The 22,388-nt window shown below is 46.9% G+C and overlaps 1 protein-coding gene across 4 annotated transcripts in view; it reads right to left on the bottom strand.

The window, feature by feature from the left end:
• The window catches only part of LOC138580084 (zinc finger protein 282-like), a 297,623-nt gene that overhangs the window by 144,136 nt on the left and 131,099 nt on the right, over nt 1–22,388 (bottom strand). For 3 of the 4 annotated variants that reach the window (XM_069650346.1, XM_069650347.1, XM_069650349.1), the window contains exons 4-6: nt 17,703–17,816; nt 17,464–17,577; nt 12,061–12,168 (exon numbers count right to left, since the gene is read on the bottom strand). In XM_069650346.1, the coding sequence (XP_069506447.1) occupies nt 12,061–12,168; nt 17,464–17,577; nt 17,703–17,816 (336 nt within the window). The remainder of the gene's footprint in view (nt 1–12,060; nt 12,169–17,463; nt 17,578–17,702; nt 17,817–22,388) is intronic. The other variant, XM_069650348.1, reaches the window with a different exon arrangement.

Raw genomic sequence — 22,388 nt, forward strand, 5'->3', positions numbered from 1 at the left:
GAAACTGTCTAACGCTGGATGCATGATGGGCCCCGGCTTGTTTAAAGGCCATAGGAAGTTTTGATCAATTGCAGACAAAATTACTTGACCAAAAATGTGGAAGTAGATCATTGCGAAATGATGAAGCAGTGAGCACTAAATGTCTTCCAAAGAAGTGGCAAGAAAAGAAGAAGTCAAAGATGAGTGGAGAGAGGACAAGAGAAAGCCGCATGATAGGCAGAATTGCTCGCCAATAAAGCAGCAGGACATAACCTCTAATTTCTGTCTTTTGTTAGAGAGGAATTGCCAGTCCAACGACAGGCTAATTTTAAATAGATATAACGTCCTGCAACTCTTGAACCACCTTCCTCAACTTCGCTCCATAACAACAAACGACATAAAAACAGTTGAATGTATACAAGACTCAATAACAGACAGAGTGCTACTGCATATCTACTCAAGATCGATAAGAGACATTGGGCCTTATTAGGAGTCCGGTGGTAACCGCGGCGGTAAAACCGCCTGGTTACCGCCAGACTCGTATTACCATTCCGCCTCCGTGATTCCCGGAATTACCGGGGCATTACAACCCCGGTTTTCCAGGAATCACGGAGGCGGAATGGTGTTAATCCCCATTCCCATTGAGTCCTATGGACTCGATGGGAATGGGGATCATGGAAACACCGGCAGCATCTCGTAATGCTACCGGTGTTTCCTCGGCCGCCTGCAGGCGGGCGGTGTTAAACCCGCCAGGTCAGACCTGGCAGGAACATCACCTCCCGCCTGCAGGAGTCGGGATCAGGCGGTCCGGAAACAACGGTGGCAGTGGGTTTACCGCCACCGTTATTTCCGGACCGCCTGAGTTATAATGAGGCTCATTATTGTAGAAAATACTCCTGACCTCCATGACCTGGGATTTGGAATAACTAAACCATGGAGGGATTCTACACACGTGAAATTGAATACCTCACAAAATCAACAAATAAAACAATTATAGTTGCCAAACCAGCCAGGGAGAGCGGTTGTAAACAGGAAAACTAAACCTGAAAAAATTGGAGACACTGTAGAAGAATAGTATGATCAACATTCACTTGATGAAATCCGCACAGACATAAAAAAAAGAAATAAAAATTATGTTTTCATGTAAAGATGAGACCGACGGGCCAATGAGGGATCTAATAAAGATGATGACGTGCAAGGCCAGAGTTGGGTGTCGAGTGCTCTAAATTTGCAAACTAAGAAATAATGCCAACCTAGCGATAAAACTCAGGGCCTACTAATGGGTACGTAGAATACACAAGGTTTTACCCATTTGTTTAATAAAAGTCTTGGAGACATAGAAACCTTGCAAATAATTTGCCTCCAAGAAACATGGCTTTTGCCACAACCCATAGTAGAAGGCTACGAAGCTGCCTGGAATCCTGCCATCAAGCAGGCAAAAGGAAGGCCGATGGCTGGATTATTGACTTTGGTCAAAATAAAGCAGGGGCTGCGGATTACAAATGCGACAAATTTAACACCATACATACAACACGTAATAATTGAAATTAAGAGGCAAAGCCCTGCAGTAAATGACAAATGACACGTAATCAATTTGTACTGGCAGCACAAGGCATCTGACATTTGGACTTACTTGGATGCTATAGAAGATCTAATTGACTCCATAATGACCACTGAGAAAAATGCCAACATAATACTCTGCGGCGATCTCAATATAGAATGTCTAAAATTAAATAACATCAAGGTTTCAAACAGTTCAACATTGCACAAAACAAAAAATCTCCTAAAAACTACATGGATTGAAGAGATGGAAGTCCGGAGAATGACAATGCTGAATGGAAATCTCAAAGGTGATATCCCTCCTAAACCAACCTGGCAAAATGGCAATTCGAAATCCATCTTAGATTATTTTTACGCATCAGAAAGTCTGTTGGGAAAGATTAAGGAACTGACCGTAATTAATATGCCACCATGAATTGGTTCGAATTAACATACAAGAGCTGAATCTAAATAAAGAATTGGCATGGAGTCATGACATCTCTGTCACCGCTGGCAGAAATTGCCTGAAATTGAGAGAGTGCCATATTATGACAATGACAAAGATCTTGGCTGGGGAAACAACAAAAGAAACTTCTGATGTGGTAGAATATCTGGCTCTACTACACGAGTATACTGAAACAACGAGAGACTATAAGAAAAATAACTAAGAAAAACCATGTGTATGACCGGGAAGTCGTGGAGAGAAAATGAGAACTAAGTCAAGCCATTAAGGTTTGGCAGAAAGACCTGAATAAGGACTATAAAACAAAAAAATATGGTACAAGCAGCTTATAAAAACTGGTTGCGATCTCATAAAAGCATCATGGTCCAGAACGATGCAGAAAAAATGTTAAAAATGTTGTCATCGAAAAATGCTCATCCCTTTTGGGAAGTTATTAACAACATGGAAACATGGAAGCTCCACAACAGGCGATTCAAAACTACATGGTGTCCCAAACCCAATGGATAGAGCCCTTTACAAACCTCTTTCCGAAAAGCAAGGATACTGTATATGTTGTAAAAAAACCAGTAACAACCTGGGACATCACCATCAACAGGACAGATATCTTTGAAAACATCAAGAGGTTAAGTGCATTAAGAGCCCCAGGACTAGATGGCCTCACAAACCAGAAATTGCATCCTGAAGCATGGGCAGAATTTTGCCATACACTGTTTAAAAACATCATTGAAGAAAAAAGGATACCAGATTCCTGGAAAAGTGCAATAATCGTGCCTGTATTCAAAAAAGGAGTAGAATGGACCCTAAAAATTACAGGCAGGTTGCACTTTTTGACGTTGTAGGATTTTTTTTTGCCACTCAACAGTTATTACAGCTAAGAGAATGGATAAAATCAACAAAAATTGCTGATTATCGACACACTGGTTTTGTGAGCGGTGTCGGATGTGCGCTAAATCTACTCTTAATCAACTTATTGAAAATAGAGGCAGTAAGGAATAAAACCAAAATATATCTTGCCTTCATAGATTTGGCTCAGCATCGACCGTGACAGCATCGACCGTGAGCTGCTTTGGACTGAACTCAACAAATGGGGATGCGGTGGAAGTTTGCTTGCTGCAATTAAGGAAATTTATACTGATACTAATATCTGAGTCAGACTGGACCAGCAGGGAACCGTTTCAGCAGCAATTAAAACATCTAGAGGAGTGAAACAGGGGTGCCCCCTTGGAGCTACCTTATTCAGTACATTTATATCAGACCTAGGGAGTGTGTTTGAGTCCATTAGAGCTTTTGACCCGAAAATTCATGGTAACACACTTGGACACACCCTATATGCTGATGACATCATGCTAATTGATGTAACACAGATTGACCTTTAGAGGAAATTGATGGCATTTAAAGAGTACACAGAGGCAAATGGCCTTGTGTGTCAAGGAGTTCCCCCCTTCTCACCTGGGTCCGGAGTTTGCCGGTGTCTTCGATCGCTGCCTTCTTGCGAACGCTCCTTGTCTTGAACAGCGCTGCTCGACTCTCGTCTGGTTCCAGGTTGCGTTTAGTTCCGGGAGCGCGGAGTCCAGGAATCCGGGAGTCTGGAAAAGGCTAGAAATGCTCAGAACCAGGAAGAGGGAAAGGTTCAGGAGCGGGTAATAGCACTGGGACAAAGGAAACAATACCGCGAGCAACGAACACACGTCTGGGGCTACTCTGCAATAGCATTGAGACACACGGAGCCGCGGAAGGCGTGGTCTATAAATAGATCACGCCGCGTTCAGCGCATGGAGCGAGCAAGGACTTCAGCTCTGGCGGCCACGTTGGAAGTAGTATGGAATGTAAGCCCCATTGAGACAAGGACCAGGAGGTCCAAAAGGTGCGTGATCTGAAGTTCATGACAGCATGCCTCCTCCGAAGGCCTTTCCCTCCAGGTTTGCCCGGGTGTATTAGGTGAAATCTTCTGAGCAACCGAGGAGCCTTGATATTTGAAACAGGTTCCCAGGTCCTTTCGCTAGGAGGATATCCTTTCCACTCCAATAGGTATTGAAGATGGCCCCGCTTATACCTGGAGTCACAAATCCGGGACACCTCATTCCAGTTGGTTGTCAACCAGTAGAGGAGGAGGTCTACTGGATTTTCGAGAGGATTGGATGTAGGGTTTCAATAGGGATGTGTGAAAAACTGGATGAATTATTTTCCAGGAGTCAGGTAGCTTGATTCGATATGAGACAGGAGTGATAATCTCCTTGATGGGAAATGGACCATAGTAGCGGGGAGCCAGCTTGTTTGGTCGCAAGTGTCGGGGGAGTAGTTTTGATGACAACCACACTCGGTCACCAACCGTATAGGAAGGACCTGGTCTTCTCTTGGAATCCGCATACCTTTTGGTCTGTAATCTGGCTTTCTCTAAGTGTTCTTTAGCCTCCCAGTGAATGTTGATAAGAGTTTTGATCCAGGAGTCAACAGTAGGTACTTGTGTAGGGTAAGGAAGAACCGAGGGTAAGACCGATGGATGGAACCCCTGGCTACAATAAAAGGGGCTGGTCTGTAGCGCTGAGTGTTCGGAGTTGTTGTAAGCGAATTCCGCAATGGGTATCAGGAGAGACCAGTCATCCTGGACCTTGGTGGCGAAACATCGGAGATATTGTTCCAGGGTCTGATTTGCACGTTCTGTGGCTCCATTGATTTGGGGGTGATATCCTGAAGAGAGGGCACGTTGGATTCCTAGTACCCGACAGGAGGTGTTTCCAGAATTGTGAAATGTATTGGGGAACCCGGTCAGATATGATCTCGGAAGGAAGCCCGTGTAGTCGGAATATGAGTTCCAGAAATATTCCAGCTAGCTCTGAAGAGGAGGGTAGTTTCATCAGTGGCGTAAAATGGGCCATATGGGTAAACAAATCTATGGTGACCATGATGGTAGTATATCCTCGGGAAGGTGGTAACTCCACTATGAAGTCTGTAGCGATGATTTCCCATGGTTTAGAGGGTAGAGTGGGCTGCAGAAGAAGACCTGCCGGTCTTTTGTTATCATGTTTATTTTGGGCACAGGTTATACAAGCCTGGATGTATTGCTGTACGTCAGACTTCATTTTAGGCCACCAGAACTGTCTCTGTATAAGACGGAGGGTGTTGGTGATACCTCGGTGCCCGGAATTGAGTGTGTCATGACAAAGTTTCTGCTGTAACTTCCGTGAAGGAATGAGTAGTGCATTGTCCTTGAATAAGTAGCCTTCCTTGGCACTTAATTTCCAGTGATTTCGTGTTGAGATGTCCTTCCATATTTCCGAGGATTGAGTTTGCGATTGGCTTCTTCCGGGAGATCAACTGCTTGGGCTACGAAGATCGTGGGAGAGAACATTTTAGGAAATGCCTTATCTTCAGTGGTCACGTAGTCAGGACGGAGAGACAAGGCGTCAGCGATCAGTTTCTGTGATCCAGGGATATGGGTAATGTGGAACTGATACTGGGCAAAAATGTAGGCCCAACGTGCCTGACAACTGTTCCTGCACTCCAGAGACTGTAGAATCTGAAGGTTTCGATGATCAGTACGGACTTGGACAGGATGTCTGGCTCCCAGAAGTAGGTGTCGCAATTCAGTGAAGGCTTGGCGAATGGAGTTCCTTTTCCAGGACGGAGTAGTGTGTTTCACTAGGGGTTAAGGTTCTTGAAAGATAAGCAACGGGGTGTTCCAAATCGTCCTCCATCTTCTGCTTCAACACTGCTCCTATAGCGTAATTAGAGGCATCCGTTTCCACTAAAAAGGGTCGACTTGTATTGGGTTGAGCCAAAATGGGAGCTTGTGTGAACTCGGTCTTCAAACGCTAGAATGCAGTTTCTTGTAATGTTGACCAGACAAATGGGGTGTCCTTCTTTAGCAGAGCCACTATGGGTTGTACAATCTCGGAAAAGGTGGCTATGAACTTTCGGTAGAAATTAGCTAGTCCTAGGAAGGATTGGATTTATTTCACGGACGTGGGAGTAGGCCAGGCGAGAATGGCCTTTACTTTTGAAGGGTCTATGCCAATTCCCTCTGGACTAAGGATAAATCCCAGATAGTGCACAGAGGTGACGTGAAACAAACATTTCTCAGGCTTGGCTAAGAGGTGATGTTCCCGGAGTCTTTGTAGAACTGCCTTAACATGTCCTTCATGCTTCAGAGGGTCTTTAGAAAAAATCAATATGTCGTCCAGATAGACAATGACAAAGAGAAACATCATATCAGAGAACACCCTATCCATAAAATGTTGGCTAGTCCAAAGGGCATGGCCAGGTACTCGTAGTGGCCAAAGGGTGTTCTAAAGGCGGTCTTCCACTCGTCTCCTTCCCGGATACGGATCAAATGGTAGGCCCCCCTGAGATCCAATTTGGTGAATATTATGGCTCCTCACACAGCTTCCAGGATATCCGAGATCAGGGGCAGTGGGTACCGATCCTTGAGGGTGCATTGATTTAAGCCTCTATAGTCGAGGCAAGGTCTGAGTTCCTTGGTATCCTTCTTGGGAACGAAGAACAACGAAGCACCCGCTGGAGATTTCGAGGGTCTTATGGTGCCGTTTTCAAGATTGGTGTCTAGATATTCCCAAAGGGCCTTTTTCTCGGGTTCGGAAAGAATGAACATTCTGCCGAAGGGAATTACAGCTGAGGGATCCATATCTATGGCACAGTCTTCGGGCCTGTGAGGGGGTAAGGCTTGGACTATGGCAGTAGAAAATACATCAGCATATCCCTGATAGGCCTCTGGAACTTGTATGATATTGGAAACCATGAGTGGTGTTTCTTGGTCTCTTGGTGGTTCTTTAGAAGTTACCGAGGAGGGGTCCAGGGATAGGCAGTGGGACATACAGAACTCTGAGCCCAAGAATAATGATCCTGCTGTCCAATTGATATACGGATTGTGCTTTTGTAACCAGGGCATTCCCAAAACCATGGGGTAATGGGCTGACTTAATGATGTCGAATGTAATCCGCTCTTGATGATGGTTTATGGAAAGTTGGATCTCTTTAGTCTGCAGGCTTATGGGTCCTGAAGAGAGGGGTCTTTGTCAATTGCTTCCACCGGCTGCATGGTGTTTCATGTCTCGTACGGAATATGATGACTAACAACCCAGTCTTGATCAATGAAAATTCCCATAACTCCGCAGTCCACCAAGGCCAGAATGGGATAGGTCTTGTCTTTGGAGGGCGACAGGAAGGCCTGTAGTATCACCAAACTGTTTAGTCCAGGAGAGTTCAAGGATGGAATTGATGTGGACCAAACATCTCTCTCCTGAATCTCTGCTCCATTTAAGATCGGGAGCTGGCGTTTCCCGAACGCCGAAGAGGTGCCAGAGGACATTCCCTGACCAAATGTTTGTCTGAAGCACAATACATACACAAACCCGTATGGATCCTTCTCAATCTTTCTTGAGGTGATATGGGTCCACGAAAGGCTCTAATTTGCATGGGTTCAGGTTCTGGGGCAGGACTTGGGTTTGCGTCCGTTCTCGCTGTGCTCTCAAAGGACGTCTTGGGTGGGTTTCCCTTGGATGTCTTCCTTTCAGCCTTCCTTTCCTGTATGCAAAAGTCTATTTGCAAGGCCAGGTCCATTAGTGCTTGGAATGAATTTGGTCTGGCCACCCTTGCCAGTTCATCCTTGATCTCATTGTTCACGCCTCTCCTGAACAGGTTAAAACTAGCTTCAGAGGACCAGTCTGCTTCCTTAGCCAATTGTTTAAATCTGGTCACATAAGTGAGCATATCTTGGGAGCCCTGTTGAAAGTCCAGCAAACGTTCTTGGGCAGTATAGACCTGCTCTGGACGGTCAAACATGCCTTTAAGGGCCTGTATGAACCCATCATAGTCGTCTAGGAGGGCATCGCCGGAGATAACAAGGGTTGTTGCCCAAGTTAAGGCGTTGCCGGAAAGGTGGAATATGATGAAACCCACCTTAGCCGTAGGAGTCGAGAAATAATAGGGCTTAAAGGTAAAGTGGACCAGGCATGAATCCAGGAATCCGCGGAGTGTTTTTGCCGATCCATCATACTTGTCAACAATACCGCCCAAAAGGGAACCTTCCTTTGTAGCAGAATCCCGGGATAAGACCAATTGTTTGAGCGCGGCGTTCTCCGCCTTAAGATTTTGAACCTCGGCTGATAATTCTTGCATGCGTCGCATTAAGTCCTGCACAGTGGCTTCCATCCCGTTTTTAGGTTCGATCGGGTGGCGTCTCAAACTGTCAAGGAGTTCCCCCCTTCTCACCTGGGTCCGGAGTTTGCCGGTGTCTTCGATCGCTGCCTTCTTGCGAATGCTCCTGGTCTTGAACAGCGCTGCTCGAGTCTCGTCTGGTTCCAGGTTGCGTTTAGTTCCAGGAGCGCGGAGTCCAGGAATCCGGGAGTCTGGAAAAGGCTAGAAATGCTCGGAACCAGGAAGGGGGAAAGGGTCAGGAGCGGGTAATAGCACTGGGACAAAAGAAACAATACTGCGAGCTACGACCACATGTCTGGGGCTACTCTGCAATAGCATTGAGACGCGCGGAGCCGCGGAAGGCGTGGTCTATAAATAGATCACGCCGCGTTCAGCGCATGGAGCGATCAAGAACTTCAGCTCTGGACGTCCATGTTGGAAGTAGTACGGAATGTAAGCCCCGTTGAGACAAGGACCAGGAAGTCCAAAAGGGGCATAATCTGAAGTTCATGACAGCGTGATAAACCCAACAAAAATAGAGATACTGGTTCTATGAAATTTAAGGGGAACGAGGAAGGCTCAAAAATTTTAATGGAATCTTGGAAAAAATCCAATTAAATTGATGATGGAGACACAGTATCTTGGTGTGATAATAAATTCTCGCATGAACGATGACCAAATGGTAGAGAAAATTCACGGAAAGTGTAAAGCTCTGGCAGCACAAGGGTCTGTAATAAACAAAAAGTATGGGAGCTTTACCTTGAAGCCGGTAATTGAATTCTTTAAAGCCAAGGTTATCCCGGCATTGACCTTTGGTGGTGAAGCTATGCTGGGCTGCTCGGGTGATATATAGTCTTGGTGCAAAAACACCTTTTGGAGTAGAGTTCTAATGCTGCCTAGAGGGACTCCCATTGCTTGCATTAGATATGAACTTGGATTAACATCAATCAATGCCAAAGTGATGTGGAACATGCTCACAGTCTACAGGAAGGTACTAGGAGCAGACGATTTACCTCAATTTCGAATTCTTCGCACAAATGGAAAGCATCAGAACAAATCCATACCAGGTAAATGGAAACAAACCTGTGCAAATATGCTAAAGCAACTACAAGCAGATCAAGCCCAGCTGATCGAAAACCCTAATGCGGTAAAAAAGAAGCTCTGGAACCAAGACTGGTGCGAAAACTCAGACCAGAGAGCGCTACATATATGTATGGAGCAAGTAGCCTTTGAAGCAAGAGCAGTCAACACTCTCCCGAAATACCTCCAAAATTTTCCATGCAGGAAGTGAAATTCCGGATGATTTTATTTCAAACTAAATCCGTAGCTAACATAAAAAAGAATGATATGAATCCGGACGTAGATTGCAGATTTTGTGAACTAGCAAAAGAAACACTAAAACATCTGGTGCTATATTGCAAAAAATGAACTGTTTTAAGAACTACCCATCTTGGATCAGAACTTTTAAAGAGACCGAATCTAAATGCTGAGGATTGGTGAAATGTAATGTCAAATGGAACTGTTACGAAACTAACCTTCGCTTCAACAGCTTATTTAGAAACATTGGAAGGTCTCTTGGCTGAATAGCGCTGTGCTCATTGCCATTAAGCTTTTAGCTAAGTACACTTTGAATAACCTTGACAAAAGCGAATGCAAGGACGATTCAAAACTTTTGATAAAAAAGGACAAATGAATTTAGCAAAGAAAAACATTTTATTCCATAAGATGGGAAATGTATGGAGGTTGAAACGATTTTTAATGTCTTTAAATGTTTAGTAAATGTTTCATTATGGTGAATATTTTAAAAGTTGGTAATGAACTATAAAACAAAAAACCTTGCAATATAGTAGCCCGAAATGCGATACTCAGGGCCTACGCTGGACAAATTGTGGTGTATAGTATCGAAGGACTCCTCCTATAGTGGCTTCCACTCTGTATGGTCTAGAAGCCACCCACATGACAGATATGACTTGGGGAAGGTATGGAGGTCCCTACTCGCTCTGCCTCGCACTGAGGATACAGCAAGGGTTTACATCAAGGAAGGGTCTGTTATTACAGCGAAAGGGACTATTAGATATAAAGTGCATAAAGACCCTATGTCCCCTGCACTGAATTTAGTAGAAAAAAATGTCAGTCAGAGGTAAAGCATTAACGAGGGCCTATGTGCATCAGGTGGAAAGTCTCTTTGAGAAAGTCGGCTGGGCACTGTGCTGGGAGGGTGACGCAAATATCATCATGAGAGGATTTAAGAACAAGCTTAGATTATGGTATTGGGGGCCTCCACTTTGACCATCTGAACTCATTGAATATGTCAGCGCCCCCAGAAGTATCTAACGGGCCCCTTCACCTTCATTGAGGAGATGCATTGTTTTATTTTGGTTGATCAGTCACTGGCCGTAGAGCAGACATCCCTAAGAGCTGAAGATGGCACCGACTGTGCAGAAGTGAAGAAATGCTGGAAGCTAAGAGGCACGTTCTTTCACAAGGCATCTCCCATGGAGGCATCTGCAGGAGGCATCTCTAGTGGGTTCACGCTTGAATTGAATAGGATAAAATCAGAACCTTTTTGGATTATTTTCAAGTTCACCGGTAATAGTCATAGGAACATGGTCCTTTTTAAAATGTGGTGTAAATTAAATTTATAGGAGAAAGGGAAGTTAGAGTCGGAATGCTTAATTAGAGAATTATGGACTTGCAGTATGGTAAAGATTCTTGGACAAACATGTTCCTTCTTTGTTTCTTTTATTGTTTTATTTGATTTTTTTGATGAAGGAAAAGTAATGTAAAAAAAAAGGATAGTTCTATATCCCTAAGATCTGACAATACGATCCTTATAAAAACCACCCGTTGCAAAACCAACCAAGTCCGAAATGGAGCCTTCAATATAGCAGCTCCGTTGGCATGGAGCGCCTTGCCTCCTGCCATCAGAACCATTGAGTCGACTGACGTGTTCAAGAAGAAATTAAAGACTCTCCCATTCTCTAGTCTTCTTTTATGTAACATTTGTTCGTTTTGTTCTATTTCATGTCTTTCTGCCCTTAAGCCTTCAGGTACCTGGAGCGCGCTACAAATCAAAAATAAACATCCATTTTTTTTAATGATTTTTTTATATATAGAAATGTGAAAGGTTCTTTGAATTTTGGCACATAATAAAAAAATAAAAATAAAAAGTTGTACAATATACAGTGGCCATGACAGAAGGCCATGGCGAGTGGCCTGGTAGTGTGTTGTAAAATATACAGTGGGTACAGATGAAAGCCATGGCCGATTGCCATGGCCAAAAGCCATGGGCATTGGCGCAGAAGAAAATCTATGGTACAACAAAACCCTTGAAATTCACTGAAAGGGCTTTAGTTAAGGTGCAGTTAAGTTGACCAAATGTGTTACACCAAAACCCCTAGAATTCAGCGCATTGGGGAAGTCATGACTGGCTTAACTCCATGCATTGCCGTAACAAAACACCAAGAGCACATATATGTTGTAGGAGAAGGGATTCACAATGACAAAATGGCATTATGGGGACATGGCACTACGGGGGACATCAAAGGGAGTGTTCTGAGTTAAACTGGTCATGACTTCCCGAATGTGCTGAATTTCAGGTGTTTTGTTGCAATAAATTTGGTCAATTTAACTAAACTTTAACTAAAGTTTTTTCAGGGAATATACATATATATATATATATATATATATATATATATATATATATATATATATATATATATAGACACACACACACATTCTCCCTGAGCATGAAACAAACAGGATGAAATGGAATCCGATAGAGGGCCTAGGGCTGGCCTAGTATTATCTTCAGAAGGCTTTGAAGGAGCCTGGAAAGAGGGCCCAAGAGCACAATGATGGCCTCAGTTAAGCAGGTGTCTCGACCTGTCGTCACATAAGGAAGGCATAAGGAGGCTCCTTTCTCACCTGCGGCTGAAGCAACGCCTTCCTTCCTCTCGGGCCCCTGAAAGTCTGCACAGTGGTTCTCTTCCACCTTGGCGATGAATGGAGGGTCTGGTTTCATAAAGACATTTCCTATTATGAAAATAAGCATCTTTGGGTGACATAATTATAGAAGGAAAGAATGCTTGTGCTTGTTCTTCTGTAAACCAGCATGCATAGCCTTTTCCAGAGGGACAGACACTACCTACAGAGGGCGGACGTTGTGAAGAAGTCTAAACCACCCCCATTATCCTATGATCGCACTGGAGGGAAGCAAAGAACAGAATTCATTTTACTGTAAACTTGCTGATATACCCGGCATTGCATTTCATTTCCTCAGAGGTACCATTTGTTAGAAATACCTTAAAGGTAGATTTATGCTTTTTGGAAAGGCTCCATATGAAAGGTGAAAAGAAGAATTCTAGATTTTCGATTATTTAATATTGATCATTAATCATTAACGAGCCCTCCTTGAACAAATTGAAGAAACTTCCCAAAACCTGGCTCTTTAACAAATACTAACTCCACGACGCATGCCTAGTAAGGCAACAGCTGAGCACTGCCCAGCCCAGATAACTCTCTGCAAAAACCCCTAGGCTATGCCCAGAAGGACTGCAAGATCCTAAACCTACCCGCTAGATAGCCATTAGGTTTACCTCGAGCTATGTACATACACTGCGTCCCTGGGCATACTTGTAAAATCCGCCGTGGTACCCTTGGGTTTGGGCGTAAAATAAATGCAATACATAACAATACATAAATGACATTGGGCAGCGAGCATATTTCATAACAGAGTACTAGCAATGCCTGTCCCACCTCTTTACATGGCAACACTGCAAACTTCTGCAATGATACCTGCCATCACCTTCGCCTCCCATGTGCCATCACCTTCGCCTCCCATGTGCCTTCACCTTTCGCCTCCCATGTGCCTTGCCCTTGCGCCTCCCATTTGCCTTTCGCCTCCCATGTGCCTTCGCCTTTCGCCTCCCATGCGCCTTCGCCTTTCGCCTCCCATGTGCCTTCCCCTTTCGCCTCCCATGTGCCATCACCTTCGCCTTCCACACGCCTTCACCTTTCGCCTCCCATGCGCCTTCGCCTTTCGCCTCCCATGTGCCTTCCCCTTTCGCCTCCCATGCGCCTTCGCCTTTCGCCTCCCATGCGCCTTCGCCTTTCGCCTCCCATGTGCCTTCGCCTTTCACCTCCCATGTGCCTTCGCCTTTCGCCTCCCATGTGCCTTCGCCTTTCGCCTCCCATGTGCCTTCGCCTTTCGCCTCCCATGTGCCTTCGCCTTTCGCCTCCCATGTGCCTTCCCCTTTCGCCTCCCATGCGCCTTCGCCTTTCGCCTCCCATGCGCCTTCCCCTTTCGCCTCCCATGCGCCTTCGCCTCCCATGCGCCTTCACCTTTCGCCTCCCATGTGCCTTCGCCTTTCGCCTCCCATGTGCCTTCCCCTTTCGCCTCCCATGTGCCTTCACCTTTCGCCTCCCATGTGCCTTCCCCTTTCGCCTTCCACACGCCTTCGCCTTTCGCCTCCCATGTGCCTTCGCCTTTCGCCTCCCATGTGCCATCACCTTCGCCTTCCACACGCCTTCGCCTTCGCCTTCCACACGCCTTCGCCTTTCGCCTCCCATGTGCCATCACCTTCGCCTTCCACACGCCTTCGCCTTTCGCCTCCCATGTGCCTTCGCCTTTCGCCTCCCATGTGCCTTCCCCTTTCGCCTCCCATGTGCCTTCCCCTTTCGTCTTCCACACGCCTTCGCCTTTCGCCTCCCATGTGCCATCACCTTCGCCTTCCACACGCCTTCGCCTTTCGCCTCCCATGTGCCTTGCCCTTGCGCCTCCCATTTGCCTTTCGCCTCCCATGTGCCTTTCGCCTCCTATGTGTCTTCCCCTTTCGCCTCCCATGTGCCTTCCCCTTTCGCCTCCCATGTGCCTTCGCCTTTCGCCTCCCATGTGCCTTCCCCTTTCGCCTCCCATGTGCCTTCGCCTTTCGCCTCCCATGTGCCTTCGCCTCCCATGTGCCTTCGCCTTTCGCCTCCAATGTGCCTTCGCCTTTCGCCTCCCATGTGCCTTCCCCTTTCGCCTCCCATGTGCCTTCGCCTTTCGCCTCCCATGTGCCTTCGCCTTTCGCCTCCCATGTGCCTTCCCCTTTCGCCTCCCATGTGCCTTCGCCTTTCGCCTCCCATGTGCCTTCCCCTTTCGCCTCCCATGTGCCTTCCCCTTTCGCCTCCCATGTGCCTTCCCCTTTCGCCTCCCATGTGCCTTCCCCTTTCGCCTCCCATGTGCCTTCCCCTTTCGCCTCCCATGTGCCTTCGCCTTTCGCCTCCCATGTGCCTTCGCCTTTCGCCTCTCATGTGCCTTTGCCTCCCATACGCCAACACTTCGCCAAGCCACAAACCCACAAACATACACATTTTGGCTTTCCAGACCATGAAAAACAAATTAATATTATCGGAAATGGGAATATCGACAGATTTCACAATTGCTACAAAAAGCCTATGACAGTGTCGGAAACGTGTAAAACCACCAATGATTGAAGCACGGGCCATGTATCAGTCATGGCAACACTGGAGTCAGGTGTGAGATAAGAGACGATGAAGGAATGTGGGTCTTTGCTGGGCCCTATTAGGGACCAGGGCCCTCTTTCCATGCCCCATTGAGCCACGCCCCTTATCCCCCCCCATCACTGTTGCCGTCTGCCCTTTTCTCACACTGCCGCTGGTGGGCAGGCCATCGGTGTGTATCTGGTTCCCCGCCACCTCATGGGCTGTATGCCCTTCTGCACCCCGGGCAAAAGTGGGGGAGATGCACCCGTTGCCCCTTTATTTATCCAGTGATACCCCCACCTTCCTCCTGTAACATGCCTGCCCATTTCTCCTGGAAGGGGCACTTCTGGCTTTTTAAAATATTGGGTGTTAACCTATCACTCCCCTTCACTACTAACCCTACCAAATCCCCCCTTTTTACTCTTTAACCCATAAATACCCATAGTTTTCGATGTAAAATACCACCAAGTACTTCCTGTGGATAAAGCCACGTGATACCCTTATAATAATGATAGAGTTCATGATGCGAACAGAAAGCAGCGGAATGCTGACTGCGCTAATCGAGCCTCTGTAGCACAGCCTGACACATGCTACCAGAACATTCGGCAGCCATGTAGGAACTCGAGTGTGTGCCCAGCCTGCTGATAAGTGAGTTACTAGGCTCGTTTTTTAGCATTGCATTGTGGTTCGCCTTTTCATCGTCCTCTCGAGTGAAATGGGACATGATTGGTTAAACTCTCCACTGCCAGGCCAGAGATCCACCAATGGGTTTGAGTGGGGGCAGAACGTGTTCCACTTTTGGGGGGCATAGATGTTCTTTTGGAATGCATGACGCCAGGCAGGCCTTAGAACCCCAAGGGGCTGCGCCCAGCATAGGAGTTCTAGGCAGATCTCTGGCAGGGCCTTTGGGCGTCTGTCTGATGCTCATTTTTAGGTCGGTTGGAACTAAATCCAACTCTCTGTCAGAGCTCTTGAAGAGACATATTAGAGGAGGGCCCTGGTGCCATCAAACTGCTCTGTGGTGTTACAGCATCAGCCATTATTTTGGTGCAAGAAGGGCTGTCTTACTTGGGGGGAGATTTGGAAAGGATACTTTTAGCTCGTGTTTTGCCCCTGCTGGAAGACTGATGTCTTTCTCACTTTTGTGGTGCATTGCATTTGTGTTTCATTTTTCCACGATGCATCATGAGTGCATCATGATGACAGCTCTGAACACAAAAGCAACACTACAGCACTGCTAGTCTGTCCACTGCTGCTGTCCTGCTTTAGTGTCCACTACTCCTGCCCACACGAGGACGTAGTAAACATAACAGTAGGACTAGAGAAAGCGATTGTTATCACCACCTTTCCTGTTTAGTTGAAGGACTACGCTTGCTGTGTTGACTCATGAAACTGCTGCCATGTTCAAGAGGTTAAAAATAGTGCAACGCCAGCCAAGTAGAACTCATATATTTGCAATGGTGGTGGCCACCATTGTAATCAGCAGCCTGGGAGAGGGGGTGCCAGTGACACTGTTCGAGGCAGCTGTTGTGTGTTGGTCTAGTGTCTGGAGGCGAGAGTGCGTCATGACGATGGCATGAGGCCTCTCTAATAACAGGGGCTCTGGTGGCATGCAGAGGGCAGTGCAGCAGAGCCCCAGGAAGCGGCAACTTGTGTCTGTATGGTTCTTGTGGGGCCTCCTGCCGCATGGTCACGGCCCGGTTGGCGGCCTTTGCCTGGGTGCCCCCAGTGCCTAGGCTGCCATGGCTGGGGTGACCCCCCGCCTCGTGAGCAACGAGGGTGAACCCTGCTTCCACTACGCTGCGTGGACGCGGCGTATCGTTGCCGTGTCGGGTGACACCGACACGATCTGTGGCCTGCCCCGTTGACCGGAGGCGGGCCACCACAGCAGCTGACAGTAGCAAATTAAGAGAATTGGAAGCTGCAGTTGAAGGTAAACAAAACAGGGCAGAAGCGGTCCCGCAAATCTAGAAGAGTGGCTTGGTGGCTGCCAGGACGGGCAGGGGACTGGCCCTGGTGGTTTTTCTCATGCGCCCTTCCTGTGCATGCATTGGAGTTTTAGTGGGGCAGGTCAGGTGAGCTCTAGCCTCCCCGAGTGGCTGAGGGTTACCCCGTTCATCGACCTTCAGACTTGCACGCAGGTTTTGTGAGTTGTTCCTTGGGTGACAGTCAATTCCTTTGCAGGAAGCAACCCCATTTCCCCGCTCTTGAGATGCAAGGTTATATAAACGGGTGGCATATTAAAATAAGTCACTTTAGTATAATTAACTTTCTATGGTTTTAAACGTTGAGTTTTTAAACTGCTTTGTAAACCTGCTAGCAAGCAATACATGGGAACTTTACGAGTCCAGCGGTAACCGTGCCTGAAATTCCGGCAGGTTACCGCCGGACTCGTATTACCATTCCACCTCCGTGATTCCCGCAATTACCAGGGCATTAGGACCCTGGTGTCCCGGGAATTCCGGAGGCGGGATTCGGTAAATCCCCATTCCCATTGAGTCCCATAGGATTCAATGGAAATGGGGAAGTGGAAACACCGTCACCATCTCGTGATGGAGCCAGTGTTTCCACGTCCGCCTGCAGGTGCGTTGGTGTTAAACCCGCCAGGTCAGATCTGGCGGGAACATCACCTCCCGCCTGCAGGACTCGAGATCAGTCGGTCCGGAAACAACGGTGGCGGCGGGTTTACCACAACCGTTATTTCCGGACCGACTGACTCGTAATGAGTCCCAATGTCTTCCTATTACTGGCATCAATGTAACCACTGTTCAGATTTGTCCCATTGCATCTACCAGGGGCCCTTCAACTGGACCCAGAAATTAAAATGCTTCAGGGACAGCTTACCTGAGAGGGGGCCGGAAGGACTCTCTTCAGCTTCTGAGGCATGCGCCTCCTTTAAACCTGGGCCATACTCCGCTTCCTGCCTCAAAGCACTGTCGCAACTGTGAAATAGAAATCCTGCCAAACAAACAACACATATTAAAACTGCTGCTTATAAGGGCAAAAGCTTGAAGAGTGAAGAGGTGAATGGCTTAGCCTGTGTAGCGCCTGGAGGCGCACAGCTAGCTGGGATTCCTCCTGACCTGGGTTGGGCCAGCGCCGGCTTTCCCACTCATTGCTGCCCTGCATCTCTGCCACATCTTGGCTCGTCCTTCTCTTTTTCTTCAGCGACAAATCAGAACTGGTATTCGCATCACCTGTTCAAAAACGCAAAATAATCAGTTCACAACATGACACAACATGAATAGTTTACGGCGCACTACCCTATAGACAAGCGTAACATAACATACATGACATGTGCAGCTTGGAAGATGTGGCAATGAGGGGTTACATTGGTTTAGCATCTTTGCAAAGGGAGTCCTCCTTAAACAATGGACGCTGCGACGAATCAGGGGATGATTCTGTCACTTCTCCCCAAAAGCGGAACCTTTCCATGTGAGGCGAGGGAGGTGAGCCCGCTATGCAACACCCTCCTAAAAGGAAGAGGCAAGCGGGACCTCACTGGGAGAGACTCTCCCTTTGGGGACAAGGACTCCCTTGCCAGTGAGGAACTCTCTAAACACAAGATCATCATACCCTCTTTTACAAGATCTTTTGAAGGAAGCCATGAAGAACAAGTCAGTATGTTATTGTCAACCAAGTATACCTTTCAGATCTATGTGAGAAACTGGGACAAAGACGATCATTCGAGCTATAATGAATGAACAATTGAAAAAGAAGAAGGACTTATGCCAAAGCTAAGGGAAGGCCCAGCAGGACATCATAGAAATGGAAGGAGGGGCCCTCAGAGAGAGAGAAGGACAGAGAAGTTCAAATCAGTTGGTGCTACCCAGCTGATGGAGTCGTGGACCAGGAGAGAATACCAACGCAACGCTTTGGAAAGGTGAAGCCACGCCACAACTGAAAGTGGGGACAGAGCGCGCAGGAAGACAGAGAGAACCAAAGCAAATAACAAGCATGGTGTGTTGGGAAAGGGAAGAGAGTGAAAACACTAAAGGGCAGACGTACCGTGAGATGTCCTGATCCCAAAAGGGAGGATGGTGGAGTGACCACAGAAGAGATGCGTTGGACCCTTTGGTCCATAAACAGTGCAGAAAACACAGAAGCGAAGCAGACAAAGAACGAAGCAAAGAGGAGGCAGTCAAGCAACGAGCTGGTCTGTTATCAGCGAGTGAAGACACCCTGACACAAAAAGAGGGATTCCTCAGTCCTCACAGGACCCTGGCAACGTTACCCCTATAAACCTCAGGTGAGGGGGAAAACGAGAGACCCGGGAGGGGAATGAGATGGAATAATCTCGAGAAAACCTTGAACAACATCGATTTCAAGGTTATAAACAAGGAGCCCACAACAGCCAAGGGAAACCAGCTAGACTGGATAATAACTCAAAACCTTGAGGCACAGATGTTGGCGACATCGCCCTGCATCTGGTCTGACCACTTTAAAGTTATCTTTGACACACAATTGAGCTACCCCCATAAAAAAGCCACCAATCCACCGAAAAGGTCCAAAGTAGGAATTTTTAAAGCATAGGGCCTGCACAACTGGAACAATGCCTGAATAAGATACAGGAGAAATTCCAGGAAGGGGACTCATGTGAGGATATGCTACTGCAATACTGCAATACTCCAACTTGGTCTTAGAGCTAGTGGAGCAGCTTGCAGCGCTTCAATCGAACCTGGAAAGAGAAAACAGTAACCACCAGAAATGGTTTCCAGCGAGCTAACCAAACTCAAAATGGAGAAACAGGGTTTGGAAAGGAAGTGGCTTAAACACCTGACACTCACCAATAAAGACCAATGGAAAAGCACTGGAAGGTGCTATAGAGAAGGAATCACAGAGGCCAAAAAGAACACTACAATGAACTGACAGCATCCGCGCCTAACTCTACACGCAAATTATTTCACATCTTAAAGTCCACAGAGAAACCCAAGGCCTTGTCCCCCCCTTTGCACGCTACGCAGGAAGACTGCGAGATGATGCAAAAGGCATTCGCTCTTAAAATTCAGAAAGCCAGGGACACCATAATATCGGCCAGGGCGACATCCAATAGAGCGGCACCCACATCTGTCGGAGAACCCAAGCAGCGGGAAGTAGTCAACTTTCACTTCCATCACATATCAGAGGAAGAGATGGTCAGAGTGCTTGCCACCATGAAGCCCACCTCAATGCATCATTGAAAGAAGGCACTGTACCCAAGAGCATTAAAGCAGTCACCATCATCCCCCTTACAAAGAAGCCAGGCCTAGATCCCAAGGATCCGGGAAATGTGCGTCATGTCACCAATTGCAACTTCCTGCTTAAAGTCCCGGACAAAATAGCAACTGGTCAACTTCAGACGCATGTCGAAGCTAATTCCATTCTGTATGACCAACACTCAGGCTTTCGTGCTACACACAGTACGGAGACCGGCATGCTGGATTTACAGAGCCACATGCTTAGTGTTCTAGATAAGGGTAAGACAGGGCTTCTAATGCTCCTGGACCTGAGCGCGGCATTGGACCTAGTAGACCACCAACTATTACAACCGGTTCTGGACAAAACGGCTGCCCGCTCCAAGGAAGCACTGGCATGGCTGGCTTCTTTTTTAGACGACAGAGAGGCAAAAATGCATTGGGGTGGAAAATACTCCAAGGCAGCCCACATAAGGTATGGGGTGCCACAAGGGGCTAGCCTATCGCCTCTCCTTTTCAACTTGTATATGCGATGCCTGTGCGAATTACTGGAAAGCGGCAGGGCCTTTCTCACTAACTACGTAGATGATACCCAGATGGTGGTTGAGCTGGAGGGCGACTATCTGAAGCACAGTGACAAAATCTCAACATTGTACAACATAATTGAGAATCGGATGGAGGCCAACTGAAAGTGCCTCAACAGTAAAAGGATGGAGATGAGGATCTTTGGCACCCGGCAAGCCTAAGCCAAGCTAAGGCCAGAATATGAGGCTTTTCACATCAAGGGCACACGCATTCAGGTGTTAGAGCAGGATAAAACCCTCGGAATGACCATGGAAGCATCCCTGAGGGGAGAGGCGCAGGTTCACTACCTGCACAAGAACAATTCTTATTACCTCTGCTTACTTAGATCCATCCGCCCGTTCTTGAGCGAGAAGAACAGCTCCACGATCGCCAGAACAACCATATTGTCCTGTTTAGACTATGGAAACTCCCTCATGCTCGGGGCCACCAAGAACTGCATCAAGAGATGCCAAGTCTTGGAAAATAATGCGGTGTGAATAATTAAGAGCAAGAAGAAAAGTGGTCATATTTCCACGGACAGGAACGCACTGCACTGGCTCAAGATCAAAGATAAGATCCAGTTCAAAGCCCTGGCACTAGTGCATAGGTGCTTGTACGGCACAAGATCTCACGATACATGCCGAATCGTTCATTGAGATATGAGGCGCAAGGCAGGATCACACTGCTTCCCCACAGCCGAGCAACAGGCTCGGGCAGGGCCTCCCCTGTTTTGGCAGCAAAGGATTGGAACAACCTACCCCTAATTCTCTGACTTGAACCAAGCTACCGGGCCTTTAGAAAGAGCCTTAAAACACACCTTTTCAATTAGAGGACCCCAGCACACAGATATCTAGTCAGCTCAGGTCAGAGAGTTTTTAAGTCCTGTATGTAATTTATATGTTCTATGTCACGCGCCCTGGTGCCTGCGGGCTTTCGGCGCTCTACAAGCACATAAAATAAATAATAAATCAATCCAAATCAATATGCGTTACTGGAACACGCATACTTGTCTCAGTCCATAGGAAGCTTTGAAGATAAAGAGAGAGAATAATACGCATTACTGGGACCCACACAGTCGTCTAAGTCCACAGGAACACTTAAAGATACAGAGAGAGAATAGCAAACGCTACTGAAACATGCCTACGTGGCATAGTCGAGAACAATTTATAAAAATACCAAGAAGGAGTGTCAATCATTATTGGAACCTTCCTACTCGTCTCAGTCAAAACTAAATAGGAAAATTACAGAGAAAGAGTGATAAACATTACTCCTAATTCCAGTTAAGAAGAAGTAAAAGGAAGTGAGAAAGAGTGTTGGAACTTGACAGTTTGTGTTCAATAAGAGAAAAAGGAAAATGCAAAAGTCAGGAACGACTGTTGTGAGAGTAAAGAGAAAGCTGTTGAGAGATTCTATGAAGGGTGAAGTATAATTGAAAGAGCAAGAGAGAAAGAAGAGAAAGCAAGTAGAGAACCATATTGAGGAGTGGGAGAGTGCAGCAGACGACCTGTATAGTCTGATGAGTCGTGGCAGAAAGATGTCTACGAGTGCCGCCTTGAGCTGCACTTGGGGACCATCCAGACTACAGGAGAAGGGAGTCCTCGCCCTGTCCTTAAATTGTTATTATAGTGGTAGGACCAGAATAGAGGAGCTGTGGACAGCGGACTGAACCATATTTGGGACTTGCCCCGATGACGGACGAGCACCTTAGTTAGTCAGATAGGGAACACCCACAGTTTAGGGAAATATCGGAGTTTCTATCTTTTGTTAAATAAAGCTATTTTACAATGGAAAGTCAGAGGCTGTGCCCTCTCTCTGGCCCGCCACAGCGCACGGTATGTAATACAAGTATTGATGGAAGTTACTCTAAAAACAGTATTTTAAATGTAGGCGTGATTGGGGGTGTGGACACAGCTCCAAAGCACTGGACCCCGAGAAAGAATCACCTGTCTCCTCCAATAGCCATCTTAAACTTATGGACAAACATGGATTCTGTGATCTGGCTCAGATGACAGACCCCTCCAGGTAATTATG

This window comes from Ambystoma mexicanum, chromosome 3p (genome assembly GCF_040938575.1).
Source record: "Ambystoma mexicanum isolate Mex_15411 chromosome 3p, UKY_AmexF1_1, whole genome shotgun sequence".
NCBI lineage: Eukaryota > Metazoa > Chordata > Amphibia > Caudata > Ambystomatidae > Ambystoma > Ambystoma mexicanum.